We start from the raw sequence: 25,008 nt of genomic DNA, 5'->3' as shown, positions 1-25,008 counted from the left end.
CCTTGTTGGGTAACGAGGTCCAAGAGAAAAACAAGGGCTTTGAGGTCAGGCGGACCTGGATTCATTTGATTAACTCAGTACTGATTGGACACTTAGTGTGTTCCAGGTACATGGGTGGTGCTGGGTGAACGAAAACTAAACTTCTCTGTTCTGGGCCCTGCTACTTACTGTCTGTGTGCCCTTGGGGAGGCTACTTTACTTCACTGAGCCTCTTTCCTAGTCTGAGAATGGAGCAATAACTCCCACTGCGAGGACCAAGTGAGATGGGGTAGGATGCCCTTAGCAAAGTACCTCACACTCAGTAGATGCTTCATAAATATCTGAGTGAGTCAATGAAAACGGTCCTAGTGAGGAAGAAACACCCAGAATGCAGAGGACCTGCTGCTTTCTGGGATGAGGGGCATGTGGTGCCAGTCTGGACAGAGGCAGGAATTGTACTTAAAGGAATAGTCAAAGTTACACCTCAAGAAGCAGCTCTCCATCCCATCCGTCCCCCCACCAGGCTGGAAGTCGGGCTACCCAGAGGCAAGGCAAAGGGCATGGCACTTGGCAAGCTTCAGCTGAGAACTTTGGTCTCAGCTCTGAAGGTTCGGGGTGGGACCAGCAAGGACTTTGGTGTTGGGTTTGTCTAGCTGACCTTAAGAGTACACCCCAGTCATTCTCCTGGCTTCTGGGGAGACAGTCACAAAGGTTTCCCAGAAGGCCCCTGGAGCCCCAGTTGGGCAGACTTGGGGAAGCAGGTGCAGATGGGGGTAGTCTCTGGGGGGTGCTATTTTACACTTCGTTTTCCACCTTTCTCCTTCAGGACTACATCACCCCAGAGATCACCCTATACTCTGAGAAGGGTCTCAAGGGGGAGCAAGTGAAGCTAACCAGGTCCCTGGAGGACCCGTGGAGCCTGAAGAGTCCCCTGCAGGTGGCATCTGCCACTGTCTCTGCAGGACTGTGAGTCTGGGATGTTCTGGAGTCCCTTCATTTAACATTCACTGTGCTGGGTGCTGGGGACACATAGGCAACAGGATACAGTTCCTGCCCTCAAGAAGTGCTCAGGCTACTGGTGGGGACAGGGAAGTAAGCAGACAGTGGCAATCCAGGGTTCCGGGATGGGGGAGCACAGAGCTGCAAGAGTACGAAAAAGCACCAAACCAGCCTGAGGTCACAGAAGCCTTCCAGGAGGAGGAGATGCCTCAGCTGGGATGAGTTGGCCCCAGAAGAATCTAAGCTCCCTGAGGACAGGGCTTGTGTATGTTTAATGTTTAGGTCACTACTATGTCCCTGATGCCTAAAGCAGGCCCTGGCACAGGGTAGATGCCCCTAAATATTTGTTAATTGAATGAATGAGGGCAAGAGTATATCTAGCAGAGGGAACAACACCTGCAAAGGTCCGGAAGTGAGAGATCTAAGCTTTGAAAATTCAGCCTGGTCAGAGAAAGCAGCAAATGGGGAGATGTGAGGTCGAGGAGGAAGGCAGGGGGACAGACTGAAGGGCTTTGTGCAGCCGGACTGTATTGTCAGGCTAACAGGAAATTACTGGGAATTTTTAAGCAGGTCTGTGTACTAGAAAGAACTCTCCAGCTGCTGTGTGAAACGAGACAGAGCCAGGCCAGAGGAAGGGACAATGATGGAGTGGCTACTGCACAAGATTATGTGGGCCTGAAATATCCTCCAGAGTACCCTTGACGGAGGCCTCTTTCCCAAAACCTCCTTCTCCTCTCTAAGCCTTCCCTCCCATTCACGAATCTGTGTCTGGGGTGAAGCTACCTCTCTGCCTCCCCCAGGTGGCTGCTGTACTCCAAACCCTTCTTTAAAGATACTCCCTGCATCCTGGAGCCTGGAGAGTACCCCAACTCTGAGGCCTGGGGTACATCAGACCCCACTGTGGGCTCCCTGAAGCCCATGAACTTGGTAAGGAGTACGTGGTTCCAAGTAGCCTTGTCCTACAGTCTGGGGGAAGAGGCAAGGCCTGGGAGCTCTGACTGGGAATGGGATTGGAGGAGACGTGGGATTACCCCAAGAGGTGGGGTATAGGGAGAACATAGGGTTGGCCTTTTTTAGGGTGTCTCAGGATCAGGTAAATCCTAGGTCACTAGCCCCGTCTGCCTTCCCCCACCTCTGGACTGGTGTCTCAGTGCTGTCTCTTTTGCAGGGCTGCCCAAGAGTGGAGAAGCCAGGGGAGCCCAAGGTAAGTCTGGGCTTTTGGGTCAAAAAGAACCTTTGGGTGGGTTGTGTGTGTGTGTGGCTCTTGTGGCCTGGACTGGAAGACAGGAGAAAAAGGTCCTGGGAGTCAGAAGCTGGGTCTTGGAAGATGGAACATGAAGGGCTCACTGGGAACTGGGTTTTAATGTGTAAGGACCAGGTCAGAGGTCAGAGAAGAGACAGGAGTTAGGGCATGGGGCCTGGTGAGGGAGTGGGAGGGCTTAGCTATGGGCTGATGCTGGGCAGAGCCATCCTGGACTGGCTCTGTATGTTCCAGTCCAGATCACTCCCCACCAACCCCACCACCCCTCTCCCCCAGGCCGTGGTGTATGAGACCCCAGGCTTTCAGGGCCGAAGCTGGGAAGTGAGCCGAGACATCTACAGCCTTCAGCAGCCAGAGGACAGCCACAGCCCCCGGCTGGCCTCCGTGGGATCCCTGCGAGTTCTTGGAGGCTGGTAAGGACTCACACCCTTTCTTCTACCTTAGCCACCCCACTGGCCCCTATCCTGGGGGTGGGAAGTGATCATCTGGGTTGCTTAGAGGTGGGGGCAGCTATCTTACATATCTGGTGGCCTTATGTGACTGAGTGTCTGTCCCCACACTCCCCCAGCTGGGTGGGCTATGAGAAGGAAGGCTTCCATGGCCACCAGTATCTGCTGGAGGAGGGGGATTACCCTGATTGGTCACACTGGGGAGGCTATGACGAGGCGCTGATCTCCCTGCGGGTCATCCGAACGGTAAGCACTGTCAACTGGGCCATCCCTCTGCCTCTGGTCACAGCCATACACCCCTACCCGCCTCTGCTGTACAATTTGTTGTGGGAAGAATTTATGTTCCAGCTCCCTCTCCTCCAGAGCATCTGAAGTGTTCCCTGAGGCCTAGCCTCTCTCCCTCCTGCGGCTTTTCTCCAGGCCACACTGATCACTTCACCCCACAGTCTCCTGGTGGTCTGCCTCCCTGGGGTCTGGTCACTCCCAGGGGTTTCGGTGGGTGGGCGGGAGAGACCTGACTGTCCCTGGGGCCCAGGACTTCTCGGATCCGGCCGTGGTGCTGTTTGAAGCCGTGGACTTCAAGGGGCCCCACGTAGAGGTGAGCGAGGCGTTGCCGGACGTGGAGCTGGCGGGACACGGCACCCACACGCAGGCTATCCACGTGCTCAGCGGCGTGTGAGTGACAGCGGGGCGGGCAGGGGCGGTTCCAGCCGAGGTGCCGACTCCGCCCCGCTGATCCGCGCCCCTCCCTTTCTGTAGGTGGGTGGCCTATCAGGAGGTGGGCTTCTCCGGGGAACAGTACGTGCTGGAGAAGGGAGTGTACCGCAACTGCGAGGACTGGGGCGCCGGCAACAGTGTCCTCGCCTCGCTTCAGCCGGTCCTGCAGGTGCGGTCAGGCCGCAGAAGGCGGGGCTTCTGGGAGGGAGGGACTTAGAGGCTGCGAAGAGCCCCCCCGCAACTCGGGATTGGAAGCACCTAGCTAGAGTGGGGGTGTGGGACCAGAGCCTCTGGGAAGGGAGGGGGCTAATGACCTGAGACTTGGGAGAGCTACGGCTGGGGTCGACAATTTTGAAAGCAGAGGAGCTAAGGTGAGCGGCTGGTACCCTCCTTAAGTTTTGAAACTTTGATCTCCCCTTTCAGGTCGAGGAGCACAATCTGCACTTCGTCTCAAAGGCAAGGAGCTGGTGGAGGCCTACGTCTCTTCCCTCATTTCAAATCTCTCTCCCTCTTCCCCATTTTCTCTGGCTCACTCCATTGCCCCCCTTCACTCTTATCTATTCCCGTCTCTGCCCTCCAGATTCAGCTTTTCTCGGGTCCCGACTTCCTGGGAGACCACATCTCCTTCGAGGATGACCAGGCCTCTCTGCCCGCCTCTTTCCAGCCCCAGTCCTGCCTCGTCCACGGTGGCAGGTGAGGATGTGGGGGAGGGGAAGCTCGGAGTTGGGGGGTTGTGAGTGTTGGAGGCCGGGTGAACCTGCCCTGAAGCGTTTAACTCAGTTTGGAAATTGGAGCTGCAGAAAGAGGGTCTTTATTTCAAATGATTTCCTTACTCTGGCTTCCTTGAAATGAGCTATTCTGCCCCGAAGCATTAAATCTTAAAAAAAGCAAAGCAAAATAAAGTTTTAATGGAAATGTAAAACTTGTAGAGAATATAGTATAAAGAACCCCAATCTTGTTTCATCTATCCCTCTGCCTTTTTTTTAAATTGGGGTATTTAAAATTCCTGGCCCAAGAGAAAGAAACATACACTGATTGGTTGATTGTTGTATGTGCCCTGACTGGGGATCCAACCACGACCTTGGCATACCCGTATCATGCTCTAACCAACTGAGCTACCCAGGTGAAGGCAAAAAATGCCTTTTTAAATTGGTTTGTTTTTCTCAGGATCCAAACAAGGTCCACACATTGCACTTGGTTAATTTGGTCTCTAGTGTATAATAAACCCTCTCCTTTTCATTTTGTTTTACACCTTTTATTTGTTTGAAGAAATCCAATACTTTGCCCTGTGAGTTTCCCATCTTCTGTATTTGGCTGATTGCTTCCCAGTCTTATCTTTTAACTTGTTCTTCTGTGTGCCATATTTTCTATAAACTGGTATTAGATCTGGAGGCTTGATGAGATTAAGGCTGCTTTGTTTTGTTGGCAAGACTATATACATGGAACTGTGTGTACTTCCACTGCGTAACATCAGGAGGCCTGTGTCTGCTTGTCCCACTTTTTTTAAAAAAAAGACTTATTTTATTTTTAGAGAGAGGATAAGGAAGGGAGAAAGAAAGGGAGGGGAACATGCCCCAACTGGGGATCTAGTTTGCAACCCAGGCATGTGCTCTGACTGGGAATCAAACCAGCAACCCTTTGGTTCGCAGACCAGCACTCAGTCCACTGAGCCACACCAGCCAGGGCTGCTTGTCCAACTTTTAATGATATTAAGATCCCTACATCATAAGATTTTCCATTTACCTTTTACCTAATGGTTTTAGCATGTATTGATTGCCTAGATCCATTACTTCTTTAGAAGTTAGAAAATGATGATTTTCTAATTTTTGTTATGCTTTCTACATATATTAGGTGGAATACTCAAATTTTTCTTTTCAACTACTTTTTTTACCTATACAAAAAAAAAAAAAAAAGGCAGTTTGTTTTTTCCCAAAGATCAATGTTTGCCTTTTTCTCTTGATCAATTTTCAGAATAATTTCTGAATTGGTGCTCTAACAACCTCCAAAGCTACCAGTGAAGATTTTTTAAAAACTATTGTTATGAACTCATAGATTTTTATGTATATGAAAATGCTTCAATCCATTGGAGTCACTATTGCTCAAATTGTTTCATCTCTGGCCAATGGGAGCCCCTTCAAATTCCCTCCTGGATCCTTTTGATGTGACCCCAATAATTAAAAAATAATAATTTCCTTATTTTTCTGGTACAATAAGATGCTTCAGGATAATTTTGCCTTTTCCCCCCACATTTGGAATCAGCCATTCCCCAAGGAACCCTGGCTCCTTTTAGTGGGAAGTAACTATTTAGAGACCAAAGTCTGCATGCTAGGTGTTCTAAAATTATAATAGTAATATTATTACTAATGGTAAAGCCAGTGAATGCTGTTTAAGTTTTCTCTGTGGTTCTTTTTGTCCTCAGGACATTCACCTACATCCTATTTGGCATGTACAGCTCAAAATATTGTTTTTAAGACATTTGAAATACCGTGTGGTTTTCTCTGTCATTATGCTACCAATCCAATATAAAGTTAGGTTCATTTATTTTATTTATTTTAATTTTTCAGAATATTTTTCATATTTAGTTGATTCTGTTTTTTTAGGTATATTTTATTAATTATGCTGTTTCAGTTGTCACAATTTCTCTTCCCTTTGCTCCCCTCTGCCCAGTACCCCCCTTCCCTCCAGCAATCCCACTCCTCTTAGTTCATGTCCATGGGTCATGCATGTAAGTTCTTTGGCTTTACCCTTTCCTATACTATTCTTAAGTTCCCTCTGTCTGTTTTGTACCAACCGATTATGCTTCTTCATCCCTGCACCATTTCTCCCCCTTCTCCCTCCCAGCTGATAACTCTCCAAATGATCTCCATACCTATGATTCTGTTCCTGTTCAGGTTGTTCACTTAGTTCTTTTTGTTTTTATTTCTTAGATTCAGTTGTTGATAGTTGTGAGCTTGTTGTCATTTTACCGTTCATAGTTTTGATCTTCTTTTTCTTAAATAAGTCCCTTTAACATGTCATATAATAAGGCCTTGGTGATGATGAACTCCTTTAGCTTTACCTTGTCTGGGGAGCACTTCATCTGCCCTTCCATTCTCAATGATAGCTTGCTGGATAGAGTAATCTTGGTTATAGGTCCTTGAATACTTCTTGCTAGTCTCTTCTTGCCTGCAAAATTTCTCTTGAGAAATCAGCTGATAGTCTTATAGACACCCCTTTGTAGGTAACTCTCTTCTCTTGCTGCTTTTAAGGTTCTCTCTTTATCTTGAACCTTTGGCATTTTAATTATGATATGTCTTGGTGCAATCCTCTTTGTGTCTAGCTTGTTTGGTGCTCTCTGTACTTCCTGGACTTGTATGACTATTTCCACTGCCAAATTAGAAACGTTTTCCTTCATTATTTTTTCACATAAGTTTTCAAGTTCTTGTTCTTCCTCTTCTTCTGGCACCCCTATGATTCAGATGTTGGCATGTTTAAAGTTGTCCCAGAGGTTCCTAAGCCTCTCCTCATTTTTTTCAATTCTTGTTTCTTCATTCTGTACTGGTTGACTGTTTATTTCTTCCTTATGTTCCAAATCATTAATTTGAACCCCAGTTTTCTTCCTTTCACCGTTGGTTTCTTGTGGATTTTTCTTCATTTCACTTAGCATAGCCTTCGCTTCTTCCCTTCTGTATTTGCCATACTCAAGCATATCTGTCAAGTCTGTGAGCATCTTTATCACCAACGTTTTGAACTCTGCATCTGTTAGGTTGGCTATCTCCTCATCAGTCAGGTTGACTACCTCCTGGTTGCTTAGTTCTCTCACTGGAACCTTGATCTCCCTCTTTTGGGCCATACTTCTCTACCTCCTCAACTTGATAGACTCCTGTGTTTGCCTCTGTGTCTTAGGTAGAGCTTTTGCACCTGTTACATTATAAGGGGTGGAGCCTTTGGTATTCTTCAGTGCGTGGCGACCTGTTTCAGTATGTTGTGGGGCTATATGTGGTGGAGAGGTCAGGGAGGGAACAATGCCACTTGCTCAGCACTCGCTTCTTTTCCAGGCACTTCTCCCACTTCCCGTATGGGACTGGCACCTCTCTAGCTGTTGCCCTGGCCATTGTTCCCAGAGTGGGTGGGTCTGCAAATTTTCTAAGACTGTGGTGGTCCTCTAAACAAAGGGACTCTGCTGAGAGGCCAGCAGTTTCTTCCTCCACTCCAACCTCCATTGGTTTTCACAGTCTGAAGCAATGAGGCTTTATTTCCCCCAGCGCTGGAAATGGGAGCTGCGCAGTCTGGTCTGGTGCTGGGAGTGCTCCCCAGGTGTTTCTTCCTACTTTTTTAAATGTGTGACTGCGCTTTCCACTGGCCTGCCACTGCCACTGCTGCTGCTTTGGCTACACTGCTTCATCTCCACTCCAGCTCCGCCCCTCCTACCTGTCTGGATGAGTATTTCTTCTTTATATCTTTGTTTGTTGAACTTCCATGCAGCTCGATTTTCTGGAACTTCTGGTTGTCTCCAGTTTTGAGGTAGTTGTATTCCTTCTTAGTTGTGGAGGGAGACGTAGTGTGTCTACCTTTGCCTTGATCTTGAGGCCAGAAGTCCTAATTCTGTTTTTTAATTACATACAATATTTACAGTGTTCCTGTCCTAGTCAGCTTGGGCTGGTATAACAAAATAGCATACTCTGGGTGGCTTAAGCAACAAGAATTTATTTTCTCACAGTTCTGGAGGCTGGGAAGTGCTGGCTGATTCAGCTTCTGGTGAGGGTCTCTTCCAGCCTTCTAGCTGTGACACCACATGGTGGAAAGAGAGCTCCTGCCTCTTCCTCTTCTTCTAAGGACACTAATCCCATCATGGGGGCTCTACCCTCATGACCTCGTCTAAACCTATTTACCTCCCAAAGGCCATTATTTGAGGTTAGGGTCTTCAACATATGAATTTGGGGAGACACAAACATTCAATCCAAGCAGTCCCAAAGTTAAGGCTTAAAAACACTAGCTTCTGTCTCTGTCCTGATACCTTTTCCCTTCCCTCCCCTATAGGTGATTTTTTTTAGTCTTTAGTTTATTCATCCATTGTTTCTTTTTGAAAATATAAGTAAATATACACTCATATAAATTTACATATAACTATAGAAACCAAATATATTTTGCTGCCTTCCTTCCTCATTTTCTTACACAAAAAGAGTTATACTACTCCCTGGTGAATATACTAAAAACCACTGAACTGTATACTTGAAAGGGGTGAATTTTATGGTATGTAGACTATATTTCCATTTTTTAAAAAAGAAGCATACTATAAATTACAGTGTACACTTTATTTTGGGAGATAACTTTATGTGTCTTTAAGAGGTTGTCCTCATTCCTTTCTACTGCTATAGTACACTCCACATTCTTAGTGTATTCAATCAATCCCTTACTGATGGACATTTGGGCTGCCTCACTCTTTGCCATTACAGACAGTGCTGTAATGAATGGTTGTGTGTGCATGTGTTATTTTATGTTTTTGGAGGGGGTCCTTGGGGTAGATTCCAAGAAATAGGATTGCTGAATAATTGTACATAGAGTTTTGCTTGATATTGCCAGATTTCCCTCCTTAGTGGCAGTATAATTTCAGTCAGTCCTTTTTTTAAAAAATTGATTTGAGAGAGAAAGAGAAACATTGGTTTGTTGTCCCACTTATTTATGCCCTCATTGGTTGCTTCTTCTATGTGCCCTGACTGGGGATCAAACCTGCAACCTTAGCATATCAGGACGATGCTCTAACCAACTGAGCTACCTGGCCAGGGCTGTCAGTCCTTTTTTAAGTCTGACCTCAGTCCCTGCTGATGCAGTGCCTGTTCATCTTTGACCTCCCCTGGATCAGGGGGTCATGATCAAGTCCGCATCTACTCTGCTGTACCTCAGGGGGCCTGGGCAGGCTCAAATACCCACCCACTCATGTTTCCCCACCCTTCCCCTTTCCCAGCTGGATCCTGTTTGATGAGAAGAACTTTGAGGGTGACCAGCACATTCTCTCTGAGGGCGAGTTCCCCACTCTCACGGCCATGGGCTGTCTAGCCTCCACAGTTTTGCGCTCCCTCCAGAAAGTACCCCTGGTGAGTGTCCCTGTCCATTTCCAGGCAATCCCTGAGGCAGGGAGTGCTGCTGGGGACGTCCTGAGCCTCTTCTCACTGCTGAGTCTTCCTCAGAACCACCCCAGGTGCCCCTGACCCCAGGGCTTCAAAGCCAGTTCAACTTACTAGAGATTTATCAAGCACTTGCCAAGACAAGTCCTGGGGACAATGAAATAAATCAGAACAGCCCTGCCTTCAAGAAACCCATAGTCACAGTGACACAGAGATTGCAATGCGTAGTGGTGTGTCCAAATATAGAAGTGGTAAAGGGACAGGAGGGACTGGCACTCGGGTGGGCTGGGGGGGCCAGGGCCAGACTTCTGAGACTGTGGTTCTGTGCAGAGAGGAGTGACAGAAAGGTGGCTCTGCTGTCGTGTGGAGAATGCGTGGGCGGGGCCCGGCAATGGGGTTGTTGCTGCAGTGAGCGGGAATAAATCATGATGGCCTGGACCAGGGAAGAGACGGAGAGCAAGGACATGGGCCATATTAAAGACCTAAAGTCTGTGGGACTTGGTGGCTAGCACAGCGTGGGCCAGCAGCAGCAGCACGAGCAGAACAGCCAACATTTTCTGAACGCACAGCATGCTTGCGGCTTTTTTAAAAAGGCTTTCAGTCCTTGCCGCAACCCTGCACTGCTGGGAACAGGCAGAGCCAGGTCCTCCCTGAGGCAGTTCAGCTCCCGAGTCTAAGCTCTTTACAACTACACCCTGGGCTCTGAAGGCAGCTAGATCTGCTTCTGAAGCCTGACTTTAGGGGTTTAATCTTCTCCAGCCTCAGTTTCCCCTCTGCGAAACAAGGATAATAATAGCACCTACCTTATGGAGTTGTTGAGAAGTTATAATGAGATCAGGTAAAGTGTTTAGCACAGAATCTGGCAGGTAGTAAGCCCCGAATACATGAGAACTGCTGTAATGAACAGTATTGTTAGTATACTATTCTTAACAAAGTGCCATTTACTGGGGAGAAGGTTTGAGGGGCAATGGGGGCCCAGTCTGGCACATGCTGTATCTGAAATTCTGGGGGACACCCAGCTGGCAGTGCCCAGAAGTGAGGAGCCCTGTGGGGTGGAACTCAAGAGGGAAGAGAGCCTGAAATACCCATCTGGGAGTTGGGGGGCTGAGTCTGGGGCCAGGACTTTGGTGGGTTGACCCCTTCTCCATGCCCCTGGACCCCCAGCACTTTTCAGAGCCCTCCATTTTCCTGTATGGATTGGAGTGCTTCGAGGGAAAGGAGATTGAGCTCAATGGAGAGGTGCGGAGCCTGCAAGCCGAGGGCTTCAACAACCATGTGCTATCCGTGCGGATCCAGGGGGGCACGTGAGTGGGTTGTGGGGAGGCACAGGGTACTGGGGGCTGCTAGTAAGTGAGGGGTGAGTCCCTGGCTTCTTCCCTTCCCCACTTCTATTCCTCTCTCCTCCCGTCCAGGAGGGAGGTAGAAGTGGACTGAGGAGGGTCATGATTCCCAGGGCTTGGACCCCAGCCCAGGGAGGAAGGGGGTCTTTAGGACCCTCCTCTGTCCTGCAAACCCCAAGTCCACTTCCCAGCCTTTCTCTCCCCACTTGAGACCCTAACTCCAGGCAGAGGAGTCCCAGCAGGAGAGAAAAGGAGGTGGAGAATATTCTGACATTCTCGCCTTCTCCACCTCTCTGTCTGTCCTCCTCTCTGTGTCTCTGGCACTTGCTGGGCCCAGCTGGGTGCTATGGGAACACAGTGACTTCCGGGGCCGCCAGTGGCTGGTGGGCAGCTGCGAGATCACCAACTGGCTGACCTACAGTGGGACCCAGAGGGTGGGTTCCCTCTACCCCATCAAGCAGGTAGGTCACATGTAAGGCTGAGTGTGTCCATCATGTCCTGTCTGGGTGTGTGTCTGTGTGTTTCCCATGTTTCCCAAACTCAGCATTTGTGTGCTTTTGTCACAATTTTGTCATGTTGTCATTCTTCTTGGACCATTACCTACTTAATATTTTTCTCTAAAGCAACTCAACTTTTTCTCCTACTCTATCCTTATTCTAAGGAATAATATTCATAAAATCATGGGTTTGATATGAATGTGTGATTTTTCTTTAATGGACAATATAATAAATACATTACTATTAAAATTTTAACAGTAAGTTTATCCATGCAGGACTGAAAATTATCTCATGTACTACTCAGCAGTAGTAAGCACACCTCACTTTGAGAAACATTGTGTCCACATGTCGAGATGTGTCTCTTATTTCTTACATGTGCATTAATGTGGAGGCATGGCTCTGGGGTCTGTGTGGGTGTGTATGTGCCCATCTGAGGGTATTCCTGTGTCCGTGAAGTCATTTGTGTCCGTGTGTTTGTGTAGGTGATCTGTGGTTTGTGTGTGTACACATCTATGAGAGTGTGTTCATGACAACATGTGCCTGTGACATTGTTAAGAGTATGTGTGTCCTTGTGTAAGGATAGTGTGTGTTCCGTATAGTCACAGACTCTTATATTAAATCAGTGCTAGAAGAAATCTTAGAGACGATCTCCAACTCCCACATTTTAAAACAGATTTTATTTATGTATTTTTAGAGAAAAGGGAAGGGAAGGAGAAAGAGAAGGAGAGAAACATCAATGTGTGGTTGCCTCTTGTTTGCCTCCAACCAGGGACCTGGCCTGCAACCCAGGCACGTGCCCTGACTGGGAATTGAACTGGAGACCCTTTGGTTCACAGGTTGGCACTCAGTCCACTGAGCCACCCCAGCCAGGGTTCCAACTCCCACATTTTACAGATGGGGAAATAAAAGCCCAGAGAAGTGGACAAGGATTTGCTCTGCAATCTTGGGCAAATACTGTATCTCCATGGACCTCAGTTTCCTCATCTTTAAAATGGGGGTAATATACATGATGGGGCTGGTTTGAGGACTGAAGATAAATAATGCATATAAAGTCCTTGAACAGTGCTTGAGTGGGTAAGCACTTAACAAACACTAGCTGTGATTCTTATTACTATTACTGCCATCATCGGTATCCAAGGTCCCCAGCTGATTTGAGGCAGAGCCTGACCTGAAGTCTGCCAGTGCCATACCTGCCCTACCAGAGTAACTCTTTAGCATGGGTGTGGGGGTGCACATCTGTATTCCTACATGTATCCATCCTTTTTTTTTTTTTTATTAACTGTGTGGTTGCCTCTCACTTGCGCCCCCAACTGGGGACCTGATGTGCAACCTAGTAATGTGCCCTGACTGGGAATCGAACCAGCGACACTTGGCTCGCAGGCTGAAGCTCAATCCACTGAGCCACAGCAGCCAGGGCTTTGTATCCATCCTTTTAGCAAACATAAGTGCCTCATGTGGAGTAGGCTGGAGGGACCTATGCATTGGTTAGGATGTGTGAGTTTGCCTGGTTGTGAGTATCTGTGTGTCTGTGTCTGCTGCAAACTTCTGTGTAACCACGTGGACCTTGGATTTATCTGCCACCGTGTCCCTCTGCACATGTGTGTGGGTATGTATGGACATGGAACTGTACGAGTGTGTTTTAGATGTGCCCTTGGTATTTGTGTGGGAAACAAGGGGTGACTTAAAGGAGAGCCAAGGACGGTTTAGGGGCAGGAAGAAGGGCTTGGGAGCTTGGGATACTGGAGGGTCCAGAGTTATGGGTTGTTGGGGGTCTAGGTGGGAGCATCTCTGCCTAGGGAGTCCTGACTCTTAACTCCCTCCACTCACCAGCGCCGGGCTTATTTCCGCCTCTGGAACGCAGCACTGGGGGGATTCCTAGCCGTCCCAGACCACGTGGAAGACATGAAGGCAGGCCGTGTGGTGGTCTCTGAGCCTGAAGCTGGAGGTAGCTGCATCTGGTACTATGAAGACGGGCTGCTGAAGAACCAGGTACTGGTTTAGTGGCTGGGACAGGGATACCAGGGCCCCAGGCATACCCAGGCTCACCTTGGGAGTCCTGGCCCAGTGAGTAACAGGACCCACCCTTGGGCCAGAGAGACATATGTACAGAGACCAAGGCCCTGGGTAGGTGGGGAATGCATTCTGTGCATCCCTCGGCAGTTCAGGCTGTTCTTGGGGGCTCAGTCCCCTGTCTGCAAAATAAGGGCATTCAACCAGATGCTTCTAAGAGACTTTGCAGCACTGATATCCTGTGACAGAACTTGGATCCTAGTAGTAATGATAGATTCACTGCACAAACATTTCCTGAGCACCTACTATGTGCAAAAGCTCTGTTCTGGGTGCTGGGAATACAGCAGTGAGAAGGCAAATGGCTCTTGCCCTCCTGAAGCTTATATCCTAGTGGGGAGTGGCAAAAACAACTTGAGTAAAATATCTTAGCACCTTAGGTAATGGAAAGTGTAATAGAGGAGCGATTTTCAACCTTTTTCATCTCATGGCACATATAAATTAAAACTGTGCAGCACAGCAAAAGATAGGTATAATTTTGATTGATTTACAAAAAATAATAGTAATACCTAACCTTTTTATTCCAAAGTGACTTTTTAAAAAATCAGGTGCCTGTACTTGTATATAAGGATTTCTGGTGCCATGAATTAACCAATCAGATGCAACCTTACTAGTGATATGACCAATATGATGCAACTCTATTATATGACCTATATATTTATGGTTCAATACAGCATCCACACTGGACAGCTATCATTGTGTTGGCTGTTGTCATTTTTAAAAAAATAATTATTTATTTACTTTTAGAGAGAGGGGAAGGGTGGGAGAAAGAGAGGGAGAGAAACATTGATTGATTGGCTTGCATATGAGCCCTGATAGGGGTCTGAACCTGCAACCCAGGCATATGCCCTGACTGGGAATCAAACTGACAACCTTTCACTTTGGGGGATGATGCCCAATGAACTGAGCCACACCAGTCAGGTCCTGTTGTCATTTTGTATGTGACAATCTAAGGAAAAAGATGCCAGTGCCCCTGCCTAAATAGTCAGGTAGTGCATGTTTTAAAAATTCTTGCAGCACACCGGTTGAAAATCGCTGCAATAGAGAAAAAATAAATGAATAAAAGGAATAGGAAGTATCAGTAGCTCTGACAGGGGGAGCCCTTTCTGAGGTGACATTTGAAGGAAGCAGCCAAACAGATGTCTGAGGAAAGTGTTCCAGATAGAGGAAACAGCAAGTGCCAAGGCCCTGAGGTAGGAACATGCCTGGCATTTTCCAGGACTAGCAAGACCACCTGAATGGCTGGAGTGAAGCAAGTAAAGAAAGAAGTAGCGGAGGATGATATCAGAAAGATTACGGGGGTGTAGTTCTTTGTAGGCTATTAAAATGGGGTTGTCTTAATTAGAATGAAAGGGTACACTAGCTATGTACCAGGGGTGCCACGTTAAGCCCCTCACATGAATACCTTATATAATCCACAGAGGACACTATGGGCAGATTCTATTTTACTTTCCTTTTTACAGGTTAGGAAAGCAGAGCACAGAGAACTTAAGTAAGTGGCTGAAAGTCACACAGCCAATAAGTGTGTTGTGGCTTGTCTGATGCTAAAGCCTGTGTTTTGGGAGTTAGTCATGGAAGGTTTGCTGGAGGAACTAATATTTTTCCAGCCCTTCTATGATTTCTCACACCGAACCAGCACTCGGGGATTCCGATCTCCAAGGAAACCAAAGCTCAGGAAGATTAAGAGATTTGCCCAGGGTCACAGTCCATAAGGATTCAAAGCTGGGTGTGTCAAGGGTGTCTTTGGTGGGATCCCTGTGAAGAGGAACAGTGCCTGATAACCTCCTGGGGCGTCAGGTGGCCCCCACCATGAGCCTGCAGGTCATTGGGCCCCCCAGCACAGGCTCAAAGGTGGTGCTGTGGGCTGAGAGCCGCCTGCCCCGTCAGACGTGGAGCATCAACAAATCGGGCCACATCTGCAGCAGGATGTTTGAAGGTCGGATCCTAGACGTGAAGGGTAAGATGGGGATGTGTGTGGGAGAAGGCACCTGAGGGAGCAAAGGGCAGTGGTGTCCCCAGCTTGCTCTGACTATCTCCCCATCTCTTTCTCCTCCCCCAGGTGGCCGGGGCTATGACCGGGACCATGTGGTGCTGTGGGAGCTGGCCGAGGATAGGGCTTCCCAGATCTGGACCATACATGTGCTTTGACACCCCACCCTCCCAGTCCTGGAGGCTTTCTCCAGGATGAAATGTTTTTACAGGGTTTTTTTTTTTTTTGTTGTTGTTGTAACATGAGTTGTTTTCTAATATCCTCCCGGGTATTCTTCTCTCTGTGCTCTTGATATTTGGGGGTGGGATTGAGGATTCATTCACTTGCCTTCTTCCCCCTGCACTCATTCTTGCTTCTTCCCTCCCGGCTTGTCCTGGGGCTCACATGTAATGCCTCCCTCTGCCACCAGAGGGAGCCCTGGGACCAGACTAACTGGTGAGTACGGTCTTTTAGGCAGTCACCCCAAATGATGTGTTCAGAGAGCCTGCCCTGGGCCAGATCTGGCACTGGCTGTGGGAGCACACACAGGGACCAAGTCCCCTAGTCCCTGCCCTCAGGGACTTCACAGGTTCCAGTGGAGGATTCTGATAGTGAAGATGGCAGGTCTCTGCAAGGTGATCCTAAGGGGAGGGGCATCAGCATTTGGACTTCAGAGCAGGCAGGCTGGGGTGGGAGCTCCCTGGCACAACCTCCTGCTGATGGGGGCATGGGAGGCTCCTTGGTGCTGCTGCAAACCCGGCTTTTGGGGCCCGGTGATGTCCAATGACCACACAGAGGACCCTAGTCCAAGTACAGGGCAACTTTATTGACCCTGGCTGGGTGACGCTAACCCCTCCACATCAGTACCTCCCTGTGTTGACCATTGCCCCCAAGACACTTCCTGTCACCACAACTGGTGATCTCTGGTATCAAGCCCTCCCAAGGATTGGGGTGAGGAGCTTCTCTTGGGGTGATGGGGGTAGCTGTCTCAGAGGACACAGGGCTAGGGCTGAGGAATGACCTCAGCTGAGGTGGAAGAGCTGGATGAGGGTGTTGGTCAAGAAGATAAGGACACTGCCACTGCCCAGGCTGAAGAGTGCTGGGGCCGCACCCCTGAGTTGCTTCTTGGTGGTGGCGATGGCGGCGGCAGTGGTGGTGGTTTTGGTGGTGGGGCGGTCAGGGATGGTCAAGTTTTGCAACATTCCACTTTGTATCTACAAGAAAAGTGGGGCAAGCTCAGGGGTGCTTTTGAATCTCATGTCTGTTTAGAGACAAAGACCCCCAACCCAATACAGTAGTGCTCACTTCTCTGTCCCATGATCATGACATCTGCCACCAGTTCCTGTGGAGACGATTGGCTGCTTCCTACCTTGACACAGGCAGGGTCACAGGTGGACCCTGGTCTACCTCCCACAGAACCTGCTTGTCACCTCCAGACCACCAGCTCCTCCGGCATGTAGAAGATAGGGGAGCCTGTGGCCCCAGCCTCTGACCTTACCAGTTGGGTCAGGGGCTTAGCCTATCTGAACCTCAGTTTCCTCATATTGTGAATGGGGAGAAGAGCACATCAGATGTGGGGGCGGTCACATGTGATAAAGCTGGTGAGAAGACACCTGGCAAAGTGTGGGTGGGTAGATGAATAGGTGGGGAGGGTACAATTTTCTCCCTGAGAACATGGCCAGATGGTGATCAAACTGTCCTCAATGCTTGAGCAAGCTGCAACTAAAGCTGCTCTTGATGGAAATTAAGCTGTTTCTGATGGTGCTCAAGCTATTCTTGATGGTTGATCGAGCTGCTCTTTATCAAGAACTTGATGGTTCTCTCTCTTATGCTCTGACTAGAGCCCTCCAGGCACCTAGGATGCTAGAATAGCAGTGGGTTTTGAGACTTCAGCTATTTCTAGAGTGGGCGATTTCTACCTTCTCTACTTTCCCAAACACCTAGGCTTCTCCCTGCCGCTTCCAGAACAGGATCAGGTTCCACTTGAACATTTCCTGGCTGCCTCCTAAGAAGACCATCTCCCCAGGTTCCTTGTGGGTTGATGCCATCCTCACTCAGGGCTGTCTTCCCAGGCCTCTAAATTCACTATTATTCCACAGCACCCCTTGGGTGCCTCAGTGTTCCTGGCACCCTGAAAATACTCCCCAGCCTCGGTATAGGCTTCTGCTCAGGAGCAACCGTCAAGCAGTCTGAACCCAGGTAGAAGGGCTAGAGGGCTGGGGGCCAGGCCCTGCTTGGTTCTTGGTTTGCCTGCTGGACTTTCTGCCTCTGTTCCCACAGGAGAAGACTGGTGCCTAGGAGTCTATATTCCCTTCCTTCCATACCAAGCAGGTCTGGGGAACCTGGATGGTGGTGTCAGGGTCTCTGAGGGGCTGGTCTTACCTGAATCATAACCAGGAGGCTGATGGTGAATAGGAGGAAGAAGCCCTTCATCTTGGAAGAATCTTGATAGCAGCTTTTGGAGATGAGCTTGGGGCTGTCTGCAGGCTCCTTAAGACTTGGCTGTTTTTGAACAAGGGAGGCGGGGCGAAAGGGAGAGAGGAAGGAGGGCCTGTGGGGTAGGGTGGGGTGTTGCTTCCTTTTTACAGACTTCAGGGTTGAGGATACCAGGCCTAGGTCCTAGGGCCCAGGCTGATGATGCATTCTGGATTGGGAGCCAGCCAAATCCCAAGAGACAGTAGGTGCGCAAACAAAGGGGACAGCTGTGGGGCAGTGAATAGGGCCCTGGGCTTGGAGTCATGCCTGCTGGAGACTGAATTTTGGTTTAATTACCTATCAATTCTGCAATCCTGGGCCAGAAACTGTGCCTCTCTGAGCCTTTAATAAAAGAGTAGCCAGAGGATTAAATGCAGTAAAACCCATTTTAGTGGACCACCACATAGTAAATAATATATAATTAAAAAAAAAAGAAGATTGGGGCAGGGTGCAGAAGCTGAAAAAGTTGGGACAGATTTAGGTTTCAAGGTAAGGTTGTATATGGCTCCACAGGTTCAGAACATTAATACTTGGGTTAGGGGGAGGGGAGGGGATTTCTGTGAAAGTGAAGGAGCACTGCATCAGTACTCTGGGAACCTAGCCTTTAGGTAGGCCCATTTCCTTTGGGCCTCATAGTTCTCACTTTAACTGAGAAGACTAAAGTGAATAATTTCTGAAGTTTCTTAAGACCTACATTTTGTGATTTGGGTAAAGAAAATAGCAGATGGGTTGTCTGTGTCAATCTAGGGTGGATGGGATGGGGGTGCTAGTGGAGGGAGAAGTAGGTGAGTAAACTGCAGTGGGAGGGATTTGCGGTAAGGGACAGCTATAAGTCCCAATGACAGGGTGGGGATAAGGTGAATCATAAAGCTGCCTAGATCATGCTCCATTCTTTATTCTTTGTATATTCTCTCACTTCATTGTTTCAGTGGGCTCTGCACTAGGTCTTATAACTATTCCCATTTTCCTGCCAAAGAAACTGAGGCTTAGATATCAACTGACTTGTCCAAGGGAGTAAGTGGTGGAGCTAGTCTCACCTGAACTTGAATCTAGGTCTCTCTGAAGCCACAGTTGTGTATGTAACCTCTGGGGCTGCCCTAGAAGCCTTGATTTCCTGTCCTTCTCCCTCCTGGAGGATCAAGGTGTTGGCTCCAAAGCCCAGCTCCAGCCTCACCCACTCTCCCTTTCAGAGTCTATATTGTGTCTTATTTGCATACCAGAGAGTAAAGGAAAACCCCCTCTCACTTCCCTTCTATGCTTTGGGCCTCCTGTGGCAAGCCTCAGAAAAACCTGAGTGGGCCCTTAGGGGCCTCCAGCCCTAGCTGAAAGAACTGAGGGTCCCTTGGTGGGAGGAAGTCAGGAAGTGCAAAGGGAAGGGGCAGGAGTCTTGAGGACCTTGGGGGGTGTGGGGAGGGAAGTGGGAGGAGCTCTCAATTACCCACCATTGCACCCCCCCCCATCAGCTTCTTTCCCGGAAGTTTCTTCCTGACTCCAACTCAAGTATCAACTTCCTTTAACACCTGTGGGCGTGGGAGATTGTGGGGGGTTCTTAAGAGTTGGGGAGGCAGCCTGTGCTGGAAGGGCACTGACTCGGGACAGGAGGCCCAGGTTGAAGTCCAAGGTTGCTCTGCTGAAAATTGGTTTGTCACGCTGGGCAATCTTCTTTTCCTTATGAAGAGGCAGCTGGACAGGCTAAACCCTGGGGCCATTCGTATTGTACCATTTCCATGCTGGGGATGCATATGAGGATACTTAAATGCCAGGCTCGTATTTGTAAAACTTCTCATCCCAGAAATTGTATTTTCACACACTGAGCTTCTGCTGTGGTGTGAGCCTGAGCTGTTAGTGTGGTGGGGCCTTGTATGTGCTGGAAGGGTTGTAAGGGTCATCAGGACTTGGGGCATGGATGTCTGGAGTCTCTCAGTACCTGAGAGAAGTGGGGCTTCACGCCATTACCTCTCTTGCCCTCTGGGCAGTTTTATTCTCTCTTGACAACATCTGGATAGACAGAACTCTGGTCACAAAGCTTAAAGAGCCCAGAGAAACTCCCATTTTACAGATTGGAAAACTGAGGGCCCAAGAAGGGCAGATTAATGGCAGACCAGGAGACAGAACCTAGTGAGTCATCTCTTGACTTCAGCATCCTACCGCGCACCTTCTTCAAACCTGACTCCTGAACCTTAACTAGCAAGGTGGGAAACCTCAGTCCACAACCCCTACAACTCTGCCCAGAGACAAAGGCCAATCTCTATAGAGGTGTAACATTCAAGGTCCCTGCCTTCCTTCCCAGGCTGGTGCTTTGGGTTACGTAACATCCCTCCGCCACACCCTAGCCTTCAACCACCTCCATCTTGCACCTCCTCAGCTTCTCCAGGTTCTTTTACACCCCATGTGTCTTCTCTGCAAACAAAGCCCTTCTCTAGTTCTTTTTTTAATCTGGCAAACTCTTATTTGTCTTTTAAGACTTAGTTCAGAAGCCCCTCCTCTGGGAAACTTTCCACTTCCTCCCTAGGAAATTCCTTCAAAGAGAGGGAATTCCTCAGTATTCCAAGAGCCCCTTCTGTTGGTCTCTGCTCTAAAGAGTGTGTCAATTTAGAATATGTTCTGGTCCTTTGAGGAGGTACTAGGCCACCTCTTTAATCCAGCATAGCACAGAACATCACACAGAGCAGGTGTTAGGGACAGCTGAATGTGTGAATATAAGGTGACCACTCCCACCTCCAAGCCTTGCATGCCTGGATTCATTCAGTTTTATTCTGGGCACTCTGAGGCAACAGCAGACTAAGAGAGAGTTACTAATGCAGGATAGAATTAAGGGGAAGAGGGAGGTGAGCCCTTCATTTGGGGCTGTTTTTCCCCCAGAAGTATTTGCCACTTCCAGAAGAGACAATTGAAAAACTGAGTAGAGCTTTCAAATAACAATGCTCAGTATATTCAAAGACATATAAGACAAGCTTGAGAACTGGAAATTATAAAAAATAACCAAATGGAATTTCTAGAACTTAAAAATACAAAAATAAAAATTAACTCAGTGGTAGGTTTAACATCAGACTGAACACAAATGAAGAGAGAATTAGTGAAGTGGAAGATAGATCATAAGAAAATATTATTATAGCATAATATATTTCTTAAGTGCCTACCATGTATCAGGTACTGGTCTAGGCAGTACCTGAATAGACAGAACAAAAAGGCAGAGTCAGCTTACAGAGCTGACATTCAAATGGGGGGAAATAAAAAAAAAGATAACTTCAGATTTCAATAAATGCTATGAAGAAGTCAAGAGGGTAATGTGAGAAAAGAGAGACGGGAAGAGGATATATTCTAGGTAAATGTTTGGGGAAGACCACTCAAAGGAAATGTTTGTGTTGAGACCTGCAGACAAGAGGGACCTAAGCATGCAAAACACTTCAGCCCGCTCCTTGTCCCAGTTTCACAGTGTTCTTTGATGACTGTCCCCAGGGCCCATCACAGTCTCACATAGGGCAGGTGCTCAATATATACTTGAACTCAATGATTGAATGGAATAATGCAAGGATGAAGGGAGAGGAAAGGGGTTGCAGCATATATTACAGGATGATCTGCCCTTCATTTTTCAAACCCACCGAAAGAAGGCTGTGATCCAATATCACCATAGAGCTCTCCAAGGTTAGTCTTCATCCATCTGTTCATCCATCCAGTTCAGGCAATTTATTGATACTTACTGGCAAGGTGAATGAGTGAGAGTCCCTTCCCTGAGGAGTTCATAGTCCAGGAGGGAGACACATACTGAAATGATCACAAAACTGAATAAGAAATGCTATAATGGCAGCAGGACTATTAGAATGTAGAGTGTAATTCTGCTTGGGGGGAATGGGAATATTCATGAAGAAGTTCTTGAAGGATTGAGGGGGGTTTTCCCAAGAGGAATAGGCAAAGGAGGATGTTCCCATTGGAAAGAAAGGCCTGAACATAGGAAAGAGCATGACAGTTTCCGCAACACTGAGAAGGGTGGAGGGCAGAACTCATAATATGAAGGCCTGAAAGGTCATGCTAAATGAGGGTTTGATCCAAGGGGGCAGCGGTGTGAGTGTAGAAGAGGAGGAAGGTGGGAGAGTGAGGCATTTATTTTGAAGAAATGCATGGACTTGGAGGACTTCTCTGTCCTCCTGAACTGCTAGGTCCAAATAAACTCTTTAGTGCCAAAGGGGTCATAACTGATAAGGATCTTTCAGAAACTGACCTAAAAGTGGACTACATCTATTCTCACGAATAGGGACTTCCAGAGCCACCTTACTCCAGGGCTCAGGTCTCCTGCCTCATCCTACAGATGGGAAACAGGCCTAGAAAGATCCTTGTTTAGAGCCTCCCTCCTCCCAATCCAGGACCTTTCCACCATTGTCAGGCAGTGCACATCCACCGTGGGACAGAATCAGAAAAAGGTCAGGCCCTGGCCCGTGTGGCTCAGTTGGGCATCATCCTGCAGATGAAAAGGTTGCAGGTTCAATTCTTGGTCAGGGCACATGCCTGGGTTGTGGGTTTGGTCCCCAGTCAGGATATGTGCAGGAGGCATCCCATCAATTTTTCTCTCTCACGTTGATGTTTCCCTCTCTTTCTCCCTCCCTTCCCCTCTTTCTGGAATTAATAAAATAAAAGAAGAAGAGGCCAGGGGTAAAGGGAATCCTGGGTGAATTTGGAAGCTGGATAGATTGGCTTCCAATGTCCTCCCAGAACTCAAATCTTATGTGCACCCAGAGACAGGAAAAGGTTTTCAGAACCCTTTAAAATAGGGGGAATAGAGAAATATAAATCAGAAAAATAAATAATAGTTGAGCTTAGACTATTGTTTTCATAACTTTGTTTTTGGGAAATACATTTTTAAAAATAATGTAAATAAATAAATAAATAAAATACATTATGAGAAGTTTAATTTCCACAATAATCCTGTGAGGTGGGTTTTTATTAGAATCTCTATTTACAGATAAAGTGAGGCTCAGATAAGTGAAATAGCTTCATCAGGAACAGCCAGCTAGTAAGTGACAGAGCCCAGCTTCATAGACTTGTTGAATTATGCTGACCCATAATATAGTCTCAATAAGTGATATCTATTATTATTTTCCAAGTTCCTACAATTAAAATGTTTGCTTTTATAATAAGGCTCTGACTTCCCCCAATAAATGTTATTTAAAAGAGAGTGAACTGGCCCTCCAGGTTAAGAGAGCTCCCATCTACCGCACATGAATTAGGTGTTTGCTGAGTGCCTGCTGCAGAATATCAGCAGGCCCTGGGTAGGAGGAAGGTATGTGGCAAATCCTGATGCCTGGGTAAATGCCAGTTCATCCCTGTCTTGCTGAGGCAGGAGGCAATGGACAGAACACAGCAGGTCTCATGAGGCCAGAGCCCCCTGCCTCCCACACTCTTGGACCTTGCTGAAGGAACGCGAGCAAGGTGACAGTATAAGGTTGCTAATCCCCTGACCATAGCTCCAACCCCCCAAAACAGTTGGCCCCAGCATAACCCCAAACTTCCTCATCTCATATATCAAGCCTCAGAGAACTTTCTGGAATATCTTAGCAGTAAGAGAACTCTCCCACCTCCACCTTGGCTTATCTCTGCCTGTTCCACTAAAGTGGGATCTTCTAGAAAGAGCCCAGACTCTAGAGACAGTTCTGGGTTTTAATCTACTTCTACTGCTTTCTACCTGCATAGTCTTAAACAAGTGACTTCACTTCTCTGAGCAGCAGTTTTCTCATCTGTAAACCTCATAATGTTGGCATTGGGCACTTGGAAGGCACACATTAATTGGTAGCCCCCTTCAGCCTCCAACTGGTATACAGCAGCCCCTTTCTATATCGCGGCTCACTTATCGCAGCCTCACTGTATCAAGGGATTTTTAAAAATATATTTATTTATCGCGGATTTTTCGCTATATCGCGGGATTTTGCAGTACGGTACGCATAAAGAATGTTCCGTTGATCCTCCTGCTACGCCAGCAGGACCCCTGCATCCTGGGATCGGATTGAGGCCCTTATCTACCATGGCTATGCGTGGAGGCAGAAGGCAGCGACCCGGCTCCCAGGGCTCAGTTAAGTGGTGAAATAAATCTCGCTGAGAGCCCTTCCAGCTGGGGATATAGGGAGAGCTGGCGTGCAGCTTGCCGGGACCTGGTCAGGGCACACACAAAAAGCAACCAATGAATGCACACATAGGTGGAACAGCAAATTGATGTGTTTCTCTCTCTCCCTCAAAAAAATAAATAAAGTAAATAAAGGCCTCAAAGAGCCTGCCCTCCCCTGAATTCGGTAGACTAGAAAGTTAAATGGAAAATATTAAAAAAAGCAGCCTGAGACCCGCAGAGAAAGGGTCTTGGTTGTTGAGCTCAGGCATAAAGAAGTGGGTGTCTGAAATCAGAAATCATAGAATCCCAGACCATGACAGCTGAAGGTTGAGTGATAAAGATAATGGCAGTTAAAAGCAGGAAATGTTTCTTAAAATTTACTCTGCATGGGTGTTGGGACAAGTACTTTGTATGCATTATCTCATTTAATCCTCATAGAAACCCTGTATGGTGGGTGTTATCCCCGTTTTATAAATGAGGAAACTAAGGACACACAAGTCAGGAGCCGGGACTCCTGAGGCCAAAGTCCATGCTCCGTGCTCTTAACTGATCTGCTTAGTTGCTCGACTCTAACATCTCAATTTTACAGAAGAGGCTCAAGGATGGGAGATGTCTCACCCAAACTTTTACACAAAGGAACTGTAATTTGAGCGCCCCTTCAGGGTGCCATCTGGCCAAAACATTCGCAGAGAAATTCAGATTTATGAAACATTAAGTACTTGCATTATTTCAATTCATGCTCAAAATAGCCCCCACCAAATACTAATTAGTGGGGAAACAGGCACAGAGGGATAATTTCTCAAAAAAATCAATTTAGCAAAACTATGGCTTTCTCGGTATTACACACTCAGGTCCAGAGGCCTCCGGCCCCTTCATAAAGACAAACCCAGGTTATCCGCTTTCTGGGCCACCGGGTGGTTTTACGGTACCTTCCATTTCCCCAACCTTGAGAGGGCTCAGAGCGATGGATTCTGGGATTTACAGTGTCCCGCGAAGATTAAATTCTGTGGGCCAATAGAGTTCGAGCACAGAAGGCTGTACCCGCCTCCACTAGCCA

The 25,008-nt window shown here is 47.8% G+C and overlaps 2 protein-coding genes across 2 annotated transcripts in view; one reads left to right on the top strand and one right to left on the bottom strand.

The window, feature by feature from the left end:
- Positions 1-15,662, top strand: part of CRYBG2 (crystallin beta-gamma domain containing 2) — a 30,672-nt gene extending 15,010 nt beyond the window's left edge. Inside the window, exons 8-22 of the mRNA XM_090268853.1 lie at positions 806-945; positions 1,779-1,905; positions 2,147-2,182; positions 2,516-2,652; positions 2,808-2,934; positions 3,224-3,363; positions 3,448-3,574; positions 3,829-3,861; positions 3,986-4,098; positions 9,350-9,479; positions 10,674-10,813; positions 11,187-11,310; positions 13,177-13,335; positions 15,211-15,370; positions 15,473-15,662. Of these exons, the coding sequence (XP_090124979.1) occupies positions 806-945; positions 1,779-1,905; positions 2,147-2,182; positions 2,516-2,652; positions 2,808-2,934; positions 3,224-3,363; positions 3,448-3,574; positions 3,829-3,861; positions 3,986-4,098; positions 9,350-9,479; positions 10,674-10,813; positions 11,187-11,310; positions 13,177-13,335; positions 15,211-15,370; positions 15,473-15,561 (1,782 nt within the window). The 3' untranslated portion in view covers positions 15,562-15,662. The remainder of the gene's footprint in view (positions 1-805; positions 946-1,778; positions 1,906-2,146; positions 2,183-2,515; positions 2,653-2,807; positions 2,935-3,223; positions 3,364-3,447; positions 3,575-3,828; positions 3,862-3,985; positions 4,099-9,349; positions 9,480-10,673; positions 10,814-11,186; positions 11,311-13,176; positions 13,336-15,210; positions 15,371-15,472) is intronic.
- A 525-nt stretch (positions 15,663-16,187) lies between these two features.
- On the bottom strand, positions 16,188-17,901 carry CD52 (CD52 molecule). The gene is made up of 2 exons (XM_090268852.1): positions 17,765-17,901; positions 16,188-16,596 (listed from the first exon to the last, which is right to left on the bottom strand). Exons 1-2 carry the CDS (start codon positions 17,813-17,815, stop codon positions 16,405-16,407), a joined length of 243 nt encoding a protein of 80 aa, XP_090124978.1. The 5' UTR covers positions 17,816-17,901; the 3' UTR covers positions 16,188-16,404.
- Between the last annotated feature and the right edge of the window lie 7,107 nt (positions 17,902-25,008).

The sequence above is a fragment of the Furipterus horrens genome, unplaced genomic scaffold (assembly GCF_987537825.1).
Source record: "Furipterus horrens unplaced genomic scaffold, mFurHor1.1.pri manual_scaffold_3, whole genome shotgun sequence".
Lineage (NCBI taxonomy): Eukaryota > Metazoa > Chordata > Mammalia > Chiroptera > Furipteridae > Furipterus > Furipterus horrens.
This window is presented reverse-complemented; position numbering and strand designations above follow the sequence as displayed.